This window comes from Chlamydomonas reinhardtii, chromosome 1 (assembly GCF_000002595.2).
Source record: "Chlamydomonas reinhardtii strain CC-503 cw92 mt+ chromosome 1, whole genome shotgun sequence".
NCBI lineage: Eukaryota > Viridiplantae > Chlorophyta > Chlorophyceae > Chlamydomonadales > Chlamydomonadaceae > Chlamydomonas > Chlamydomonas reinhardtii.
Window position 1 is genome coordinate 4,268,775 of NC_057004.1, and position 16,975 is coordinate 4,285,749.

The 16,975-nt window shown below is 60.7% G+C and overlaps 3 protein-coding genes across 3 annotated transcripts; 2 read left to right on the forward strand and 1 right to left on the reverse strand.

Annotated features, from left to right (window-relative positions):
* Nucleotides 1-1,238: 1,238 nt before the first annotated feature.
* Nucleotides 1,239-10,258, reverse strand: CHLRE_01g028650v5 (uncharacterized protein). Its single transcript, XM_043058603.1, has 12 exons — nucleotides 10,046-10,258; nucleotides 9,814-9,855; nucleotides 9,355-9,542; nucleotides 9,146-9,205; nucleotides 6,559-6,765; nucleotides 6,257-6,346; nucleotides 5,935-5,968; nucleotides 5,730-5,797; nucleotides 5,462-5,573; nucleotides 4,468-5,252; nucleotides 4,159-4,206; nucleotides 1,239-3,111 (listed from the first exon to the last, which is right to left on the reverse strand). Exons 1-12 carry the CDS (start codon nucleotides 10,149-10,151, stop codon nucleotides 2,416-2,418), a joined length of 2,436 nt encoding a protein of 811 aa, XP_042928517.1. The 5' UTR covers nucleotides 10,152-10,258; the 3' UTR covers nucleotides 1,239-2,415.
* Nucleotides 10,259-10,405: 147 nt separating this feature from the next.
* Nucleotides 10,406-14,277, forward strand: CHLRE_01g028713v5 (uncharacterized protein). Its single transcript, XM_043058604.1, has 2 exons — nucleotides 10,406-10,877; nucleotides 11,141-14,277. Exon 2 carries the CDS (start codon nucleotides 11,160-11,162, stop codon nucleotides 11,334-11,336), a length of 177 nt encoding a protein of 58 aa, XP_042928518.1. The 5' UTR covers nucleotides 10,406-10,877; nucleotides 11,141-11,159; the 3' UTR covers nucleotides 11,337-14,277.
* A 61-nt stretch (nucleotides 14,278-14,338) lies between these two features.
* On the forward strand, nucleotides 14,339-15,250 carry CHLRE_01g028777v5 (uncharacterized protein). The gene has a single exon (XM_043058605.1). The coding sequence runs from the start codon at nucleotides 14,367-14,369 to the stop codon at nucleotides 14,661-14,663; it is 297 nt and encodes a 98-aa protein (XP_042928519.1). The 5' UTR covers nucleotides 14,339-14,366; the 3' UTR covers nucleotides 14,664-15,250.
* The last annotated feature ends 1,725 nt before the right edge of the window (nucleotides 15,251-16,975 follow it).

The following is a 16,975-nucleotide window of genomic DNA, read 5'->3' on the forward strand; positions in this document are numbered from 1 at the left end:
GAGGGGTTGCACGGTGGTGGGGTCGGTCGGTCGGTCCGAAGGGGGGGTCGGGAGATTTTGGGACATGGGGTCTGGAGGTTTAGTTCGTACCCCCCTGGGTAGTAAATGCAAAGTTATGGGCCCTCAAAGTTCAGGGTCGGTCGTCGGGGTTGGGGGTCCCCACGGTTTCGTCACGCGGATGTGGGTGGGACTGCCAGATTTCGTCTCCGCGCCCTAAACGCCCCTCTAAACGCTCACATTGGCATCGTAGTAGCGTAGAGCCCCACTCGAGCGTCTCTCACTGGTGTCATGGAGACTATGCGAACTGATGCTAACTTGTAACGGCCAAGGCTTGGTGTGGGTCATGGCGACAAGGCTGCCGCCGGCCATCGAGCGTGACATGAATCCCGGGATTCTTCACAGGATCCCGGGAGAAAGTCCACCGATCTCTTCCGGCACACAATCCCAAACATCATATGTACAGCGCAATTGTAAGCTTAAGCGCACGCCCGGTAGTCTGACAGAAGGGTCGGTGGTCGGCCATGGACACGTGTGGCACATGGACATGTGTGGCATGGCTGCCAGTCAAGTTGTGCCTCCAGCTGAACCGGAGGTATACCATTGTAGAGCTCGCCGAGAGCAGTCGATTGACGCCGACCTGGCTAAAAACCAAAGGGTTTTGAGGGGTTGCACGGTGGTGGGGTCGGTCGGTCGGTCGGGGGGGGGGGGGGGTCGGGAGGTTTTGGGACATGGGGTCTGGAGGTTTAGTTCGTAACCCCCCCTGTGCATGTCATTGAAATGCGTAAATGCGAATGCGAATGCAGACGGCAGCGGAGGTTGTTGTCGCTTGCAAGCAGTGAAAGCGGTCAGCAGAACGCACTGAGAGCTGACATGTTACCTCAAACGGACGGTAACCGCCGTCCGCTGCTGAGGCCGCGGAGAGCCGCCATGTACCAAATGAAACCAGGGAAACTGCTGGGCTGGTGGGTCGCTGGCGTGCTGGCGATATGCGGGGCGTGGCACGGGGCGTGCGGGACCAATTTGGAAACACCAGCGCCACCGACGCCCAGCAGCACATGATATGCGCTGGGGGGCACGCGGATGATTGCGTAACAGGCAGCGAGCAGTTCAGCTGCATCTTTGTAAGGCAGTTGTTAGCTGAACAGGAGCCGGTGATTGCTGAGTAGCAGCAGGCCGTGCGCCGCGTTAGGCGCGTTATTTGCAATATAGTCTCTGCATGTGGGTGTGGGCACGGGTGTGGGTGGGGTCACTTTCTGGTTCTTGTCTGTGAAGCCACGTTGCTGGCCGGCTAGCTGCGCCGGCTCCTCAGCCAGGAGCCCGTTCAATCGAAGGCTTGCCGTGTGCGGTGGCGACTATACGGTAAGTATATGGGCCCAGCAGCCCGCCTACTGACCGCAGGAGAAATACGTGGCACGCCGCTTCTGTAACATCATCTCCTCCTCCTCTTCCGGCGTACCCTGTCACGGCGCCTCCTATCCCTGTCCGCGCCTTGCGCTGCAGTCAGTCCTTGGCCGACTAACCGCTGGGACCAATCGCTATACCCTAAGTTCCACATGCGTCCAGGCCATGGCCTTCGGCAGCGCACTTCCCAGTATCAAGTGCGCGTCCATGCCCCATTGGAACAGCGCAAGCAGCGTCAAGCCCTTGCAACTTGCCCACCGCGTGTTCACAACAGATGTTTCAATGGCTCTGCAAAAACCCCATGCCCCACTTCTTCTGTCGCAGTATCAGAGTGCCACCCACATGTCAATGCACAGCTGCCCAGCAGCTGCAGCCGACTCACACACCATGCCCGTCAGGCCAAATTTAGTACTGGCGAGGGGTTGTGTGTGCCTGCGTCTGCAAAAAGTATCATCGCCGTAGCTCCTCGGAACTGAAAGTGTAGAGCGCAGCGGAGGACCAACACCAACACACTTGAACTGAGTTTGTCTGTCTGTCTGTCTGTTCGTTTGTCGGTCGACACGAAACACAAGCAGGGCGCAAACCACGAACACAAAACAATGACGCGTCACAACCTCACCGGACCAAAAGCACGCGGCGCGCAGAACAACCTCGGCACACGCAAGTCATAACACACGCACACAACACACGCACCCTCAACATAACTTTGTTCCACAACATAACACAACACAACACAAGCCCAATAACCGCTGCAGACTACTGCTACATGGGGTAATGGCCGGTGGGGCCCATGCGTCCCACACCAGTGCACTCTTCCCCGAGAACCAATAATAAAGATTCTTTCCTTTCCCGCCTTCATCATTGCGAAACGCTCCACCAGGTCCTTTCCTTTCCCCCCTGCATCACTCTACTGCAGGAAGAGCTGTTCCAGTAGTCACGCTGCTCCATTGCGCTATTCCGCCCACTTGAACGCCACCCGGTTAGGCAAGATGCCAACCGCAACACTGACGCAGTCTACAGCCACACAGCAGCCCTCAGGGGGCGGGCGACCAACGGCCTCGCCAGGGCGCGCGCCAGAACGGCCGGCGCCGCCGCGGCTGCCGTTGCCCGCACGCAGAAGCATGCGGGTGGCTTGGGGCCGCGGCGACCGCGGCCGCCCATGTCTCGGCCGGCAGCAGGCCCGCCCTGCTGCTGCTGCCCCTTGCGTCCACGGGGCCGACCGCGGCCGCCCGTGCCCTCGGCAGCCGCCGGGCCGGCATCACCCACTGCTGGCGGCCCAGGCGGCGCGCTGCGGTTGGCCGGTGAGGACTGTCCCGCGGGCTCAGGCGGCTTCGGCGCAACCGCCGGGGCGTTGGCCGTGCTGCCAGCAGGCAGCGAACCGCGCTGCTGCTGCTGCTGCTGCTGACCGCTCCGCCTGCTGCCTCGCCGGCTCGCGCTGGGCGCGCTACCGCTATCCCCTGCCTCAACGCCACTTCCGTCGGCAGCGGGCGCGCCGGCTGCAGCAGCGGCAGCAGCAGACGCTGCCGTTCCGGCACCCTGCCATTGCTGGAGCCAGTGCGGCAACTGCATCTGCGGCTGCGGCTGAGGCGCGCCGCCGCTGCTGCTTGCCGCCCGCAGCCACAGCTGCTCGATGCTGGAGGACAGCAGCACGGTGTCGTGCTCCTGCAGCACCGGCGCGTTGAACTCCACGCCGGCTGGCCAGGCGACGTCCTGCAGTAATGTCGTGGGTAGAAGGGTTCCGTGCGTCACAATACCGCAAGCAACAGAACTACTGGCAACGGGACTGAGGGAAAGGCACGTGGCATGACAGGCTGGCGTTGATCGACGCGAGGAAGCGGGTGCAGGCCGGGCACAGACTGCGGACAATGAACAAGGGGGAGAGGCCGGTGACGGCGCACAAATCGAAAGCACGGCAGCGTTAGGCCTGGCCGCGAGTACTGTATGTAGGATGGGTGGGCCAAATTGCGCGCCTACCGGTATCCGCTCAGTGTGCATTGTTTTATGCTTTGCAAAGCCATAAAGTATCCCATACTATGCCTGGCCAGATCACCGGCTGGGTCGAGGACCCGCAGCTGCCGCGGGTCGAGCACAGCTCGACCGACACGCTGCCTGAGTCGCTACGCTACGGTGGGGTGGGTGAGGGTATGGTGGAGGGAGAGGAGAGGGAGGCCTTTCCGGCCTGGATCTGCTGTGAATTGCGTGTCAGGGCCAAGCATGCGGCGTTCATATCCTGGACTGTCTCTTTGTATTGTGTACTGCTACGCACACGCACACGCACGTTCAGACTCAAGGCCAGGTCAAGACGGGTTAGCAGCTGCGCCTGGTATCAGCAGGGTGGCAGACACCGCTAGTGCCGCCAGGGAACCAGTAGCCTGACGGTTGCGTGACGATATCAAGTTGCATATAAGTGCATAAATTCCGTGGTGCAAGAGCTGAGTGCGTGACCTGCATGTAAATTTTGGGCTGGAGAAGGACTTGTGCAACGGCGACAGCGGAGGCGGTTGTACCACAAACAGTGCGGGAAGTGGAGCTACATTGAGGGCGGTCATGCGGTCAGGCGGGGGCTACGTTGACGTGAATTGCAGCAACTGCAAGAAGGGGATCAGCGTCTCCATTAAGAAGTGGCGCCTGACGGAGCTGACGGGAAAGTGGCGAGGGGGCGGGACAAAGCACATGACACCACGGTATCGTACTATACCGCACTTTACTGTACAGCAGCAGGCCGATGATGCACGCGCGCCGGCCTCTATATCGCACCGTGTTCAGGAACGGCGGGTAGCGTGCGGCGCCGACCGCGCCAGCAAACTGCGTGCAGCAGCGTTGGCCGGCAAGGGGAGGGGTGGGGCAGGTGGCAGGGGCGAGTGGGCGATCGGGGACACACCGCGGGGTGGTGTACGCATGGGCGCAGCAATGTAGGTAGGGCGCAGCAGCGTTGGTAGGGCGCAGCAGCGTACGTAGGTAGGGCGCAGCAGTGTAAGCCAGATAGTGGCTGACTGCTGGCCGGAACCCCACGTCTGACCCTACCGGCTGAAGAATGCAGCCGCACCCGCGCATCAAGCCACCCACCTCGAAGTCGAGGAAGCGCACGTCGTACTCTTCACCGCCAACGCCGCCGCCACCAGCGTCGGCATTGCTTTCATCGCTGCCGCCGCCAGCGCCGAGGCCGGCTCTGCCTCCTTCCTGCGGCCGCACCATGATGTTCTGTGGCCGCACATCGCCGTGCGCGAACACGACGGCCCTCCCCGGGCCCCGGCCGCGCCTGGCCGACTGCACGGCGTGAGCCCGGTCCAGCGCCGCGCGCGCAGACGCTACCGCGCGCTGCATAGCTGCCACAGCCGGGATTGTTCCGTCCGCCGCCGCCCAGCTCGCACCGTCGCGTCCTTCCGCCGCCGCCGCCGCCGTTGCGCCGCCGCCGCCGCCACCACCATGCGCAGCAGCAGCAGCCGCCGCGGCAGCGTCCGCCGCCGCCACCACCAGTTGGGCGAGGTTGACCCAGCCCGCCTCCTTTGACAGCAGCTCCATCTCGAGCAGCCGCCAGCCGCCAGCCAGCGGCCGCACCGCGTACAGAGCCGGCGCCAGCCCCGCCGCCGCCCAGGCGCGGTGCGCGTCGGCGCTGTAACGCCGCACGAAGCGCACAACCACGCGCTCGCTGCTGATGTCGCTGGCGCTGCTAGCGCAGCTAGTGCTTGCGCCAGCGCCTGTGCTACCGCTGCTGGTGATGCTGCTGGTGCTGTTGCTGCGGCGGGCGCGGCGGGCGTCAGCACGGTACACCCACCGGCCGATCGGCTCCGGTACCGCGTTGCTGTACCGGCCGTTCGACTCCAGCAGCGGGTACGGGAGCAGGTCCACGCCTATTGAGGCGATGGGTGAGTGGGTTGGAGGCGCGGGTCAATGTGGGAAATGGCATACAAACGATACAGCGTCTTGCCAGGCTAGGCCAGGCCGAGCCAGGCTGGAAAACTAGGGCAGGGATACAAGTGCTACAGCCACCATCACACGTACGGCCACCAAGGCATCAGTCAGGAAGCTGCCGCAGCACACACAGGAAGGTGCACGTCACCTGGAGGCATGGCGGGCGGCAGGGCAGGAGGCGGCTGCTGGTAGAAGGCCACCAGCTCTGTCACGCCGGCCTTGATCGCCGCCATGACTTGTGCCACAGAAAGCATGTACGCCTGTGTGTACAGCGGGCGTTGCGTGTGGCAGATGTGGGCAGCACCGCCCGAGACGGCGACAAAAGCCGCCTGTGGTGCCCCCATTCCGACGCAAATAATTCACGAACGGTCTTGTGCACATCTGTCAGCAACAGCGTTTGCGCGATTTTACGACACCTCGTTGTCCTCCATCCACAGCAGGTTCATCATGGACGTTAGGGGCCGGATGACCACCGTCCTCGCCCCTGCATGCGCGAACAAGCAACCAGCATGGCGGTAGTGGCGACGCGGGCTCTGGAGGCTATGGGACGGGGCATGCGCTTATCAGCCGATGACTGCATCTGCCCGTCGGCCAGCGCCCACAAGTACTGTTGTTACTTACAGTAGAGCGCCGACACACGCAGCATGGGGCCCGCCTGCAGGCAGCAGCATGGGGCCACGGTAGGCGTGTACATCCAGTTGTTCCAGGAAGTTGGAGGCAGCTATCGACAGTCGTTGCTGGGTGTGCGGTGGGACAGGGTTTAGGCAGGGCGAGGTCCCGTAGGGTGCAGCTGACGCCCAAGCTATCAACAGTCATTGCTGGGTGCTGGGTGCTAGACACAGAAACGCCGGCCGCCCTGTAACACACCGAAGCGGCTTGAAACGGCATGCAGGCAATGACACAGGTTGAAAACCTTGCAATCAATGCATAACTGCAGGCTCACCACCTCCAGCAGCAGCGCCGGGCAGCAGGTGTTCTGCTTGTAAGGCGACCCCGGGCGCGTGCCCCAGAACACGCCGTAGTAGCACGCACCCTGCATGCGATGTGCACAGGCAGCTACAGCCCTTAAGCACTGATGGGTAGAAAGAAACAAGTGCTCATGCCTGAATGTATCAGCTCCAAAACTCCAAAAGATTACCCTGCACTACACCCGAGTCGCAACCCGTTTGGAGATGTGCACTTGTGCTGCTGCACCCCAACCCCTGGGACATGAAGCCTGCGTTACTTGTGTACCATGGCACCTACCTGGAAGTTGCTGTCGCCGGAACCTCCATCGTTCTTGACCTCCATCAGGGCCGCCAGTCGGTGCATAGCCGGCACCTCGTCCGGGTCACGGATGAGGATCACGCCATCGGTTTGCGCGCGACCACGGTCAGGGCGCACGCTGGCCTTCTCGAAGCACAACCCGATGTGTTGCGCCAAATTGTGATGTGCAGCGCTCTCGAGGTCGCTCTGCACAGAGGGGTGGTATGGGGTATAGGATTGGTCCCGCCGCCGGTCACCCCTCCGTGGATTGGATTGGCCAGAGTAGGATTGGACCCGGCACTTGAGGATTGGGTTCGACCGGCCAGGGATTGGAATACCACTTTTGGGGATTGGGTTTGGTCGGGTGGGGATTGGTGTCGGCACTTGAGGATTGGGATAGGGCAGGTGGGGACTGCTTTGCGCACTTTCGGATTCGGATAGGACAGTTGGGTTTTGGTCCTTGCAGACTGTCCCGGGCTGTCCTGACACCGCTACTATGCTGATTCGGGTCAGTCCTTAGGGTTTTCGATAGGGGGACCTGGAGCGCAGCGCACACTCGGCGCCCCTGGTACCCGCCCCTCAGCACCCGTGCCGCCCCCGAACCCCACCGGGGCCCTTCCGCGACTTGCAAGTCAACACGGTTCGTGACGGGTTCATAATTGGCACTAATGCACCGGCTGAATGCACCACTCCCCAGTCCTAACTATCCACACGATATTCTAAAGTAAGCAAACGAAGCCCCCGCATTTGCCGGGGCTCTCGCATAAACAATTTGGGCAATTCCTTGGAAACGAGCCAAATTGGAGTGGTCCAAAGCGGCATTCAGCTGCAGTGCACGCCCATGCTCGCTGGAGACCAAGGACAGGACTATTAGTGCTCGCCCCAGAAAGTGAACCGGCGCGGAGATACAACTGGAGCGGAGCTGTCGCGGAGGTGGGTGCGGCGTGAAACCTATCGTGTCAGGTCGGGTATGCTGACTGGAGGTTTGACAACGAGGGAGAACGTGGCGCCGTGGAGGAAGGATGAGTTTGGGACGGCAGGGATTGGAACCTGGCTTTGAGGGATTGGGTTTGGGACGGCAGGGATTGGAACCAGGCTTTCAGGGATTGGGATAGGAACGGCGAGGATTGGAACCCGGACCTCAGGGATTGGGATAGGAGGTCGCGGCACAAAGGATAGCAAGTCAGTCTATCCGGGGGTGACCAGAGGATCGGTAGGATCGGTACCCCATGCCACCCCTCCGCTCTGCAATTCAACCACAAGCGATCACATTCAACCACACGCAGCCACTTCCGCAACGAAGCGAGGAAATGGAGCGAGGAAACGTGTTTGTATGCAAATACGCGGTAGCAAATGTCAAGTGGTGGTGGTGGTTGCGGTGGCAGTTGGGAGTGCGGTGGTGGTGAGGGTGAGCGTGCCGCAGGGTGCGGTGGCGAGGTCGCATCGCCTGCTTAAGCTTTTGAATTAATTTTGTATTAATCAAATTACCGCACCTAGCTTGTTTGAATCACCCCCACCACGAATTCTGCGCGAGTCGCAAACAAATGGCCGAGCCCGGCGAATCTCCGGCCCCAGCATCCGCTTCCGAAACATCACCAAAGCAGTGTATCTAGTGCGCGAGAAGCTGATATGGACGCCGCTGCTTGAGGGCAGCGGGCCCGCGCCGGACGCGACCCCGCCCAATAACACCTCACAGCACCTAACGTGCGCCACCGCCGCGCCTCATTACCACGCCCTGCGCCAAGTGCGGTAACATCAGCACGCCCGCGAACCCGCACGACGCCTGGACGCGCTGGTGCAACCGCTGCCACCTGCAGCGGCTCAATGCGCTGAAGGCTGGGCAGGACCCCGAGGCGGTCGACTACCTGGCGCCAACGCCGGTGGCCCCACGCAACATGACCAGCCCGTGCGTTTTCTGCGGCACCCCCAAGTCGGGCAAGTTGCGCAAGCACCCCACCGATCCCACTAAGCGCATTTGCAACAAGTGCTACATTAAAGCCGCGCGCCCTAAGGGTGCAGTTGTGCGCATGTGGTGGCGCATGGTAATGATGGCGCATGGCGGCGGGGTGACATGAGGGGTGACATGGATGAAATAGGTTAAAAGCAATGAACGCAATGCACGCCGCACGCTGCATAGTACGGGTGAGGATGGCTGCTGCTAAGTACGGGTGCGGACGGCTGCTGCTAAGTACGGGTGCGGACGGCTGCTGCTAAGCATGGATGAGGACGGCTGCTGCTAAGTACGGCTAAGGCCGGCGCTATGGACAAGCAAGCAGGCGGCGGCACAACAAAAATACGTGAACGAACTTCTTGGGGAACTTGTGGTACTTGTCGTTGACCTACCAGCGCACCCAGAAGCGAACCCGGACCTCTTACCCCTAAGGAGCCGGTCATGCACCCGCGCGAGACATACTTGCATGGGAGCGACCCAGTGCACGTCACGGCACGGGTCCGAGCAACCCAGCAGCCCAGGCCAGGGCACATGCTTTATCACCAGATGTGCAATGTTTCAGATGTCCTTACACATAGTCCTGTCACCATATGTCCTACCATAGAGTCTGCCTCCCTTACTCCATTGAGACCCCACCTCCTTTGGGTACACCGTGGAACCCATCTTGCATAAGCTGTGGGCCGCCTTCAGATCCTCCTGGAGAGCGAGCATTTATTAGCAGTTAGTAAGCCGCCCACAGGAATCATGCAGAATGCGACAATGACGCTGGTACCCTTTCGCTCTGTTGAATCTGCACCCTCAGCACCCGTCGCGCAGAAAGTGGGATGCACAAGCGGCCTGCTTACCCGCGTCGGCGGCTCGAAAAGCACGTCCATAAATTTGCCGAAGGCCGGGAATGCCAGCTCAGGCGGCAGCGCGAAGTTGGAGGTCGGCCGCCAGTTGCGGACCATGGGGTGCGGCCCCTCCTGCATCGTTGCTTGGTCGAGGTTTGAAGGCGACATCACTTCCCGCCACCGCCTGATGTAATCGTCACCTGCGGTGTGACCTCGGGCACGAAACGGGCAGGATCAGGTTCTGACACGCGCTGCCGTTCCAGGGCGCCTAAGACCACGCAGTGGGCACGCAATTTTTGTCGCAAGTTCAAGGGCTGGTTAGTGCATGTTCGGGCCCTGTCGTTAGTACCCTTAATATCTGAAGGACCCATCGAGGCGACTGCGCGGTGACTGCACGGTGACTTGGTGGCCAGTGCCATGTTGTGCCAAGGTCCCATAAACGGAGCAGGTCCCACGGGACAGATAACTCACCAGTTCCGGACCCGCTCTCCTCGCTCAGGCCAGCCGCCGAGGCTGCACGACATGGTAATAGCGGGGGGCACGTGGTGAATCAAGCCGCAGGACCAAAAGCTTGAGGAGCTCGCCCGAATACCCAGGAACGCATCAAGACACAACCTCCCGATTACAAGCTTCTCGAACACAACGGATCTCCATTTGCAAATCCGGGCTTGAGCGCCCATAAAGCCCTTAAACCCTGACCTACTCAGATGCTTCTGAATTAAGGCCTCCACAAACTCCAGCTGTTCTGCCGTGGTGAGGCCGTGCATCAACAAAAGGTCGTACGGATCTGCCTTTCTCAAGGCGTCCATAGCGGCCAGCTTCCAGGCCGCGTCCTTGCCAAACTCTGCCGAAAGATCGAAAACCAGCTTGGCGTGTGCCGCCCTGCTGAAACGTTTTCTTTGCATATTTTCTTTTGGATACACAGGCTCTTTCAGGTCTGCATCGCCGCACGCGTGGCTGCACTCCACTAGCCCGACCCCGGCCATCGGGGCATCGGGGCCAATGGGCCTCTTTCCAGTCAATTTAGTGGCTGTCACTTCAGTGCTCCACTAAAGGCCGACCACTAAGTGTTGCACTAAAGTCTCCAAGATTCCAGTCGCCACTTTAGCCCATTTAGCGCTTGCAAACGTGATCGTTCAAACGCGACAGATGGCGCTTGCTCTTGCTATAAAAGACGTCAATTTTGAGGCCTTAACAACTGACAATCATGTCGCCCGAAGATAAGCGCAAGTTTTGCACCTTTTGGGGTTGCACTCTGCGCCGCGCTGGGCTCGCTGCTCGGCGCGGTTCAGAACGCTCAATGCTGGACCAGGCTGCTTCGTCGACCATGGCCGTCGTTGGCCACGCTGCAGCGGCCGTGCTGGACAACCCGCACCAGTTTCGGCTGCTGCCCTCACCCTACTACGTGCAGCCCCGCTCCCCAACTTCGTCTGCGACTTCTGGACTGACGACCAGTTCCGCGCCAACTTCCGCCTGACGCGCGCGTCCTTCAAGGCCCTGGTGGACAGCCTGCGCCCCGACCTGGAGACGACGAGGTGCGTCATTGGGAGGCACATAGGGAGTCACGCGGTCCGCACACAGTCAGCGGGACAAGGTGTGGTCTCTCGTGTCCTGTCCTCTCTTGCCGTTTGACCCAACACCAACTGTTTGGGCGGATGTCGGTAGGCTGAGGCATAGGGTTCCAAAGTGAAGTACAGATGCGGCATGGTTCCATGTCTTGTGTCCCTTGCCCCATCCTTCCCGCTCCACGTCTGACCCCTGTCTTGCTTTCTCCCCGCTCGGCCCCTGTACTTTGCAGCACCCACTTCCGCCAGTCCATGACTCCGGAACACAAGGCCGCCATAGCGCTGTACAAGCTTGCACACAACTCTCCGTACAGCACGCTTGAGGCGCTCTTCGTGTGGCGCCAAGCACCGCGTGTAAGGTCTACCAGCAGTTCATCACGTCCGTTGTGTCGCGCCTGCGTGGCCTGGTTGCCTTCTGTTGAGGACTAGCGGGTATTCGGTCAGAACACTAGAGTATGGGACGTGGGGACACGGCGGGGAGACCGTGGGAGTCCCGGGTACGTGCCTTACGATGGGTCTAGAAGGCGATCTAGAGCCATATATAGGGCATAGTCTTTACCAGTTTGGTGTCGTGTATATCGCTATACAAGTGCCACTGTAACACTACTAGCGAGCACGGCCACCCAGAACCGACCAGAACTCAACAGGTTATGAGCCCCGGCTTCCGAGTCGGTGGTCGGTCTGGGTCAAGTCCTTTAAACTGCTATTAGGCAGGCTCGGCATAGAGTAGGCAACGGAAGCGCGTGATCAGCAGTGAGGCCGAAGCTGGAAGGGCGATAGCGATTGGTCGCTGGTTTCCGAGCTTTCCCGGTATCAGCTGTTGGAGGCAGCTGAAAATATCTGGACGCGCTGTGATCGCGAGTGTGGAGCTCGCAGACGTTCGTCAGGCGGAGGCGGGGGAGACCCGAAAACGTGATGGCTCGCCTGTGCAGCGAGCGAGCGGTTGATTGCCTGGGGCAGTAGCCGCAAACTGTGGGAAGCCAGCGCCCGGGGCGTCTTGGCTAATATGGGCAACTGCCAGGGGCAGGAGCAGTGAGAGGGCCGGCGCTGGGCGCCAGGCCGAGAGGCGCCGCTGAGCCTGCACCCGGGGTGTAGGGCTAGGGCGCACGTTCCGTGTTACGGTGCCGGGCACCGGGCACGTGGGGGGCTGATGACTGGCTGAGGTGGCAGGCGCTGGGCGCCAGCACCTAGCCCGATGGCGCGCAGGGCGCGCAGCAGAAGCAGTCGGGGGCCGGTGGCGTGCAGGGCGCGCAGGAGCAGCAGGGGGTGACCGGCGGCGCGCAGGGCGCGCAGCAGAGCGCGCAGGGCGCGCAACAGCAGGAGGGAGCCGGTGACACGCAGGGCGTGAAGAAGCCGGCGGTATGACTAAGGGCGTCGCTGGGCCTGCACCGACGGACTGGTGGGCCAGGGCGCGTGTCGCGGTGTGCAGCACCGGGCAAGTTACACAGAGCGGCGAGTACTTCGTTTCCGTTGTGGTGCTGCGAGATGCTTGGGCCGTAGATGTACCTGGTCTCAATGAGAGCTACGGACGGGTATGATAAGACCGTGTGGATTGAGGTGAGAGTGGCATTGTGAATGTGCCGTAGCGTAGTGGGGCGGTATCAACAGTACGGCAGCCTTAAGTAAAGCTGCGACACGGTTACTAACACTTGTTGCTGGGATGGCAGGGATGACGCAGGAGTGCGTTTGAGGTGGGTGGCGCTACGAGGGCGTCGAGTCAGAGACATGGGGCAGGGCGTGGCCTAGTCATGTTAGTGTGGGGCCGGTTTGCGGGGAGGCAAACTGTGGCGGGACACGGCAGGTGACGGACGGCACGCGGAGCACATGTTTGATCAGCTACGGGGGTCGAGCCCGTAAGATTGGTTGCTGAGATCCAGCGTTTGCTTAGTTGTGGGGCGGGAGCCACATGGACCGTTGGGTGCCAGGCTTCGACGAGAGCTTCTAACCTTCGCCTGTGTGATCGCAGACAGATTGAGTGCGCTGTTGAGTGCACGTGGCAAGGCGTTGCCTGAAGCGCAGGGTACTGGATGGAGCTTCCGTGGAGGTCAGCAGGATCCGAGTACGGAGCGCAGTGCAGCTGTTCATGGTGTGGAGCTGTTTCGCAGACGGCGATTCGGGCATGACACGGTCGTGTGGAGCTGTTTTCGCGGGGCAGTATGAGTGGGGCGTGCAGGACAGGGGTCTGCGGCGCGGGACCATACGTGCGAGGCGAAATCGGGCATGACCACAGCTGGCCGGGAGCGCGGATAAGTGCTGTAATGTTAGCGCATAGGAGGATATGTGGGTAAGGCCTTTAATCTGCTTAATAGCGGGCTTGGTATAGAGCAGGCAAATGGAATGCGCTTGTGCTTATGAATGACCCGGTCGTGATTCCGGGGGAGCGCGTTAGGATGCGAGCGATGTCTAGCAGATGACTCATTCCTGCGATCGACTCAACCTGTTCGCGTGGGTATGGCGTGTGGCTGTACTGTGGTTATGGTACGCGAGTGCACTGCTGACGTAGTAGCAGTGGGCATACGAAAGAGCAAGCGACTAGTAGGCACATTGCGTAGTTCGAAAGTCGTGCGCTGGGAGACGTGCGGTGGTTGGCCGTGCGTGCGCGTGACTGCTGTGGCAGCAGTGTGAGAGAACGTTGTGAGCAACAAGTAGGAATGCTGAGATGCAAGGCTGACTGAATGTTGTGACCAGCATGAGATGCGGGCTTGGACATGCGAGTGCCGGTGATGCGTGCGACGGACTGTGCGCGGTGTGCTCGAGAGGGGGACACGGAATGTGTGGCTGCGGTATGCTTTACAAGTGTTATCCGTGCAAGATGGTTGTAGACGCGGGAGGCGTGATACGACTGAGTGCGGTAGCATGAGTGGGTGGCAGCGGAAACGTACGGCGTGTGCGGTGATGCACATGTGACATGTGCGGGGTAGCATATGTGGCGCGTACGTATGCGTGATATGTGTTTGAGGGATGGATGCAGCAGCAGTCGGCTGGCTGACCATATTTGCCTTGGTGGGCGTGAGGCGCCGTGAGAGGTTTGCCCCCTCATCTATGTTTAGGCGTATGTGTTTGCAAGTGCCATGCGCGATGGTGGTATGTCGGTGTTTTGTGTGCGTGCGTTCGCTATGGAGTTTAGCGTTTGCGAGCAGTGCAAGACGGAGAGTGTTCTGCCCGCGGGGGAGTGTTGAGGACTAGCGGGTATTCGGTCAGAACACTAGAGTATGGGACGTGGGGACACGGCGGGGAGACCGTGGGAGTCCCGGGTACGTGCCTTACGATGGGTCTAGAAGGCGATCTAGAGCCATATATAGGGCATAGTCTTTACCAGTTTGGTGTCGTGTATATCGCTATACAAGTGCCACTGTAACACTACTAGCGAGCACGGCCACCCTGAACCGACCAGAACTCAACACCTTCCCTTCACGTGAGCGCCTTAGCGAGATTATGGCGGAGTTTGGTGCACACGGCATGCTGGGTTGTGTGGGCAGTATTACGCATGTTGGGATTGCGCAGCCTAGCATTGATTTCCACGAGGATTACTTTTGCCACCGCAAGGGCAAATACACCATCAACACACAGGCAGTCTGCGATTTCCAGGGTTACTTTTACGACGTGTCCACTCCGTGGATCATGCGCACGGAGCTACCAGTTGCAGAGCTACTAAGCACGTTCATTGGTCAGTTGACAAGTGAATGGCGTGCAGAATGCCTAGCGGATGACCCGCGCTCCTTCCCTGAAGCGGAAGGACGTAGGCACCTGGCGTAAAAATGTGTCGTTACTTGCAGTGGATGGGGCTCCCTTACACGGACGCCCTAGTAAGCGAAGGCAAGCTCGCGCATATGAAGGAGTTTGTGGCGTATAAGCACGCGTAAGTGCACTCATGCGGTTCAGGTTAGGGTGTTGGGATGTAGAGGCAAATAGGCCAATGCGCAACGGAGTGCGGCGCTTGCGGACCCAAAGGCGGTGCCGAGTGTGCCGTGGCGAGTGTGTAGAGGACGAGAGGCACTTGCTCAAATGTGGAGCTTACACAGAGCTAAGAGTGGCATACGGAATCAATAGTAATTGTGTGAAGGAAGTCATGCTTGGCACAGAGGTTAGAAAATTAGCCGCGTTCCTGTACTCAGTGCAGACTCTGCGTGCTAGCATTCTGCGGGGTGATTGAGCGGACTGAACCTGTTTTGTTCTGCTATTTGCGCCTCCGGACTCAAATACTTAGTGGGGCCGCATGGACTACGACGCCATGTACCGAGATCTTTTGGTTACACAGGCTCTGTAGCCCAGCTATCTACATATAGCTTAGTGCGCAAAGCAATAACGTTGATGTCATTGGGGCGCGAAATCATGCACAGTTCCGAAGTGCTGCAAACATACGCGAATGCGCTGCGAACTCGTGGCAGCTCGGCGACCCCCCCCCCCCCCCCGATCCGTGCAGATCCGTGCTCCTCGGCCCAGCGTGGGGTGGGACACCCTCCCCCTGCACCCCCTCCCCAAGCTTCTTAAGATATATGCTTGGCGCAGGGCTTACGGGAGCTGGCATGCGGGGATGCTTCGGATGGGAGGGGGGAGCAGGGGGGAGGTTGTCCCTCCGCCCGCTGGAGGGGGGATGCACGGCGGGGCACCCCCCGCTAAGAAGCGCGCAAACGTAGGTGCAGGCAACGACAACATTCGGGTATCAATGCTTATAGCTGGGTTCAGGGGCTGATTTCGGGTCTGCACCGCCGCACGCGTGGCCGTGCGCGTGGCTGCACTCCACTATCCCGCCCTGCTACGCCATCCCGCGGGCTCATTGGGGCTTCTCAGCGAAGCGGGGCGGCTGACGCTGCCCCGCGGGGGTCCCGGTGTCAACCATTGACGAGTGTTGCGGAACTAATGCGTACGTAGACCAGAGCGGAAGGCGGAGTGCGCTTGCAGGCGGCACGAGAGTAGGCCTGTCGTGTGATGTCGTGTCTGTGGTTTGCCGCTGCTGCATACCCCCCCCCTGGGGGTGGCTCTGCTGTGTGTGCTGTGCTGAGCGGTAGGTTGTTGCCGGTGCCTGTCGGGTGACTCAGTGCGTGTGACTCAGCGTGTCAAACCCGGTCCTGCATGGGAGCCGCTACGGGCCCAGCGGGGGTATGCCGGGCCAGCGAGTCCCTGACTCGCTGGTTGTGTTGCCAACAGCGCAAGCTAGCAGACTGTGTATCAGACTGTGTCAACCAACCCATCGCGAGCATTAGCCTTGTCCGTTCCTTCGCTTCCCAAACGTTAGCATCCCACTACGTTAGACTGCGTCAGCCTGCCTCGCGCCAGCAGCAGCAGCCAGCCTCCGTGGCTGAATCGCTCATCATTGGTTGTCCCCGCGTCAGCGTCCAGACCTGATCACCCTGGTACGCGGCCGGGCATTGGGACATTGGTGGCCATACGGGGTCCCTTAGACACTCTAGGACCGTATCCGGTACATGCAACACAACCCTCAGTTGCTATTGGCGAACTCGGCGCTGCATCCCACTGCGCTCTCGCCCTTCTTCTCCGCGGCTACTTCTCACTGGACAACAAGGCTTTGCTCATTCATCCCTTCCTCTCGCTTACCTACATCTACGAAGCATGTCAGATGCATCATGGCTCCGTCGAGTCGGGCGCGGCGCCCATTTTCACTTCGCCGGCTGACGACCGCGAAGCTTGCTACACTCGGCGCACCTTGGCAGACTCTCGGGACATAATGCAGATGGCAGACCAGGTCATCGCAACTCTACCGCAGGATGGTTACTCTGGCCCCTCGGCTCCGACAGCGCTGGCGACGCTGCACCTGAGTCCGCGCACGCGGCCATTGGCGCCCTCACGCTCGCCTCAGCAGCACTGTCAGCGCCAGCTGCCTCCTCCAGCAGCTCCCTGCCTGCAGCCGCCAGCGCTCCCGCGCCCGCCGCCGCCGCCAGCGCCGCGCCCAGCAGTGACGCCGCCGCCGTCGACCCGGTCAGCTCTGCCGTCTCCATGTACGCGCCTTACGCCTACGCCTTCCCCATCCTCGCGGGCCACAGCAGCCCTGGCGACTCCACTGCGCCCGCTGCTGCACCCTGCGCCGCCGCCAACGGTGCATCTGCATC

Excerpts from the sequence above, each read along its gene's own strand:
- CHLRE_01g028650v5 (XM_043058603.1), bottom strand. The coding sequence starts at position 10,151 with ATGGACGCCTTGAGAAAGGCAGATCCGTACGACCTTTTGTTGATGCAC. Across the intron at positions 5,253-5,461 it reads GCCGCCCGCCATGCCTCCAG|GCGTGGACCTGCTCCCGTAC; the intron begins GTGACGTGCACC and ends TCGCCTCAATAG. Across the intron at positions 4,207-4,467 it reads TGCGCTTCCTCGACTTCGAG|TTTGCTGGCGCGGTCGGCGC; the intron begins GTGGGTGGCTTG and ends TGCTGCACGCAG.
- CHLRE_01g028713v5 (XM_043058604.1), top strand. The coding sequence starts at position 11,160 with ATGACTCCGGAACACAAGGCCGCCATAGCGCTGTACAAGCTTGCACAC.
- CHLRE_01g028777v5 (XM_043058605.1), top strand. The coding sequence starts at position 14,367 with ATGCTGGGTTGTGTGGGCAGTATTACGCATGTTGGGATTGCGCAGCCT.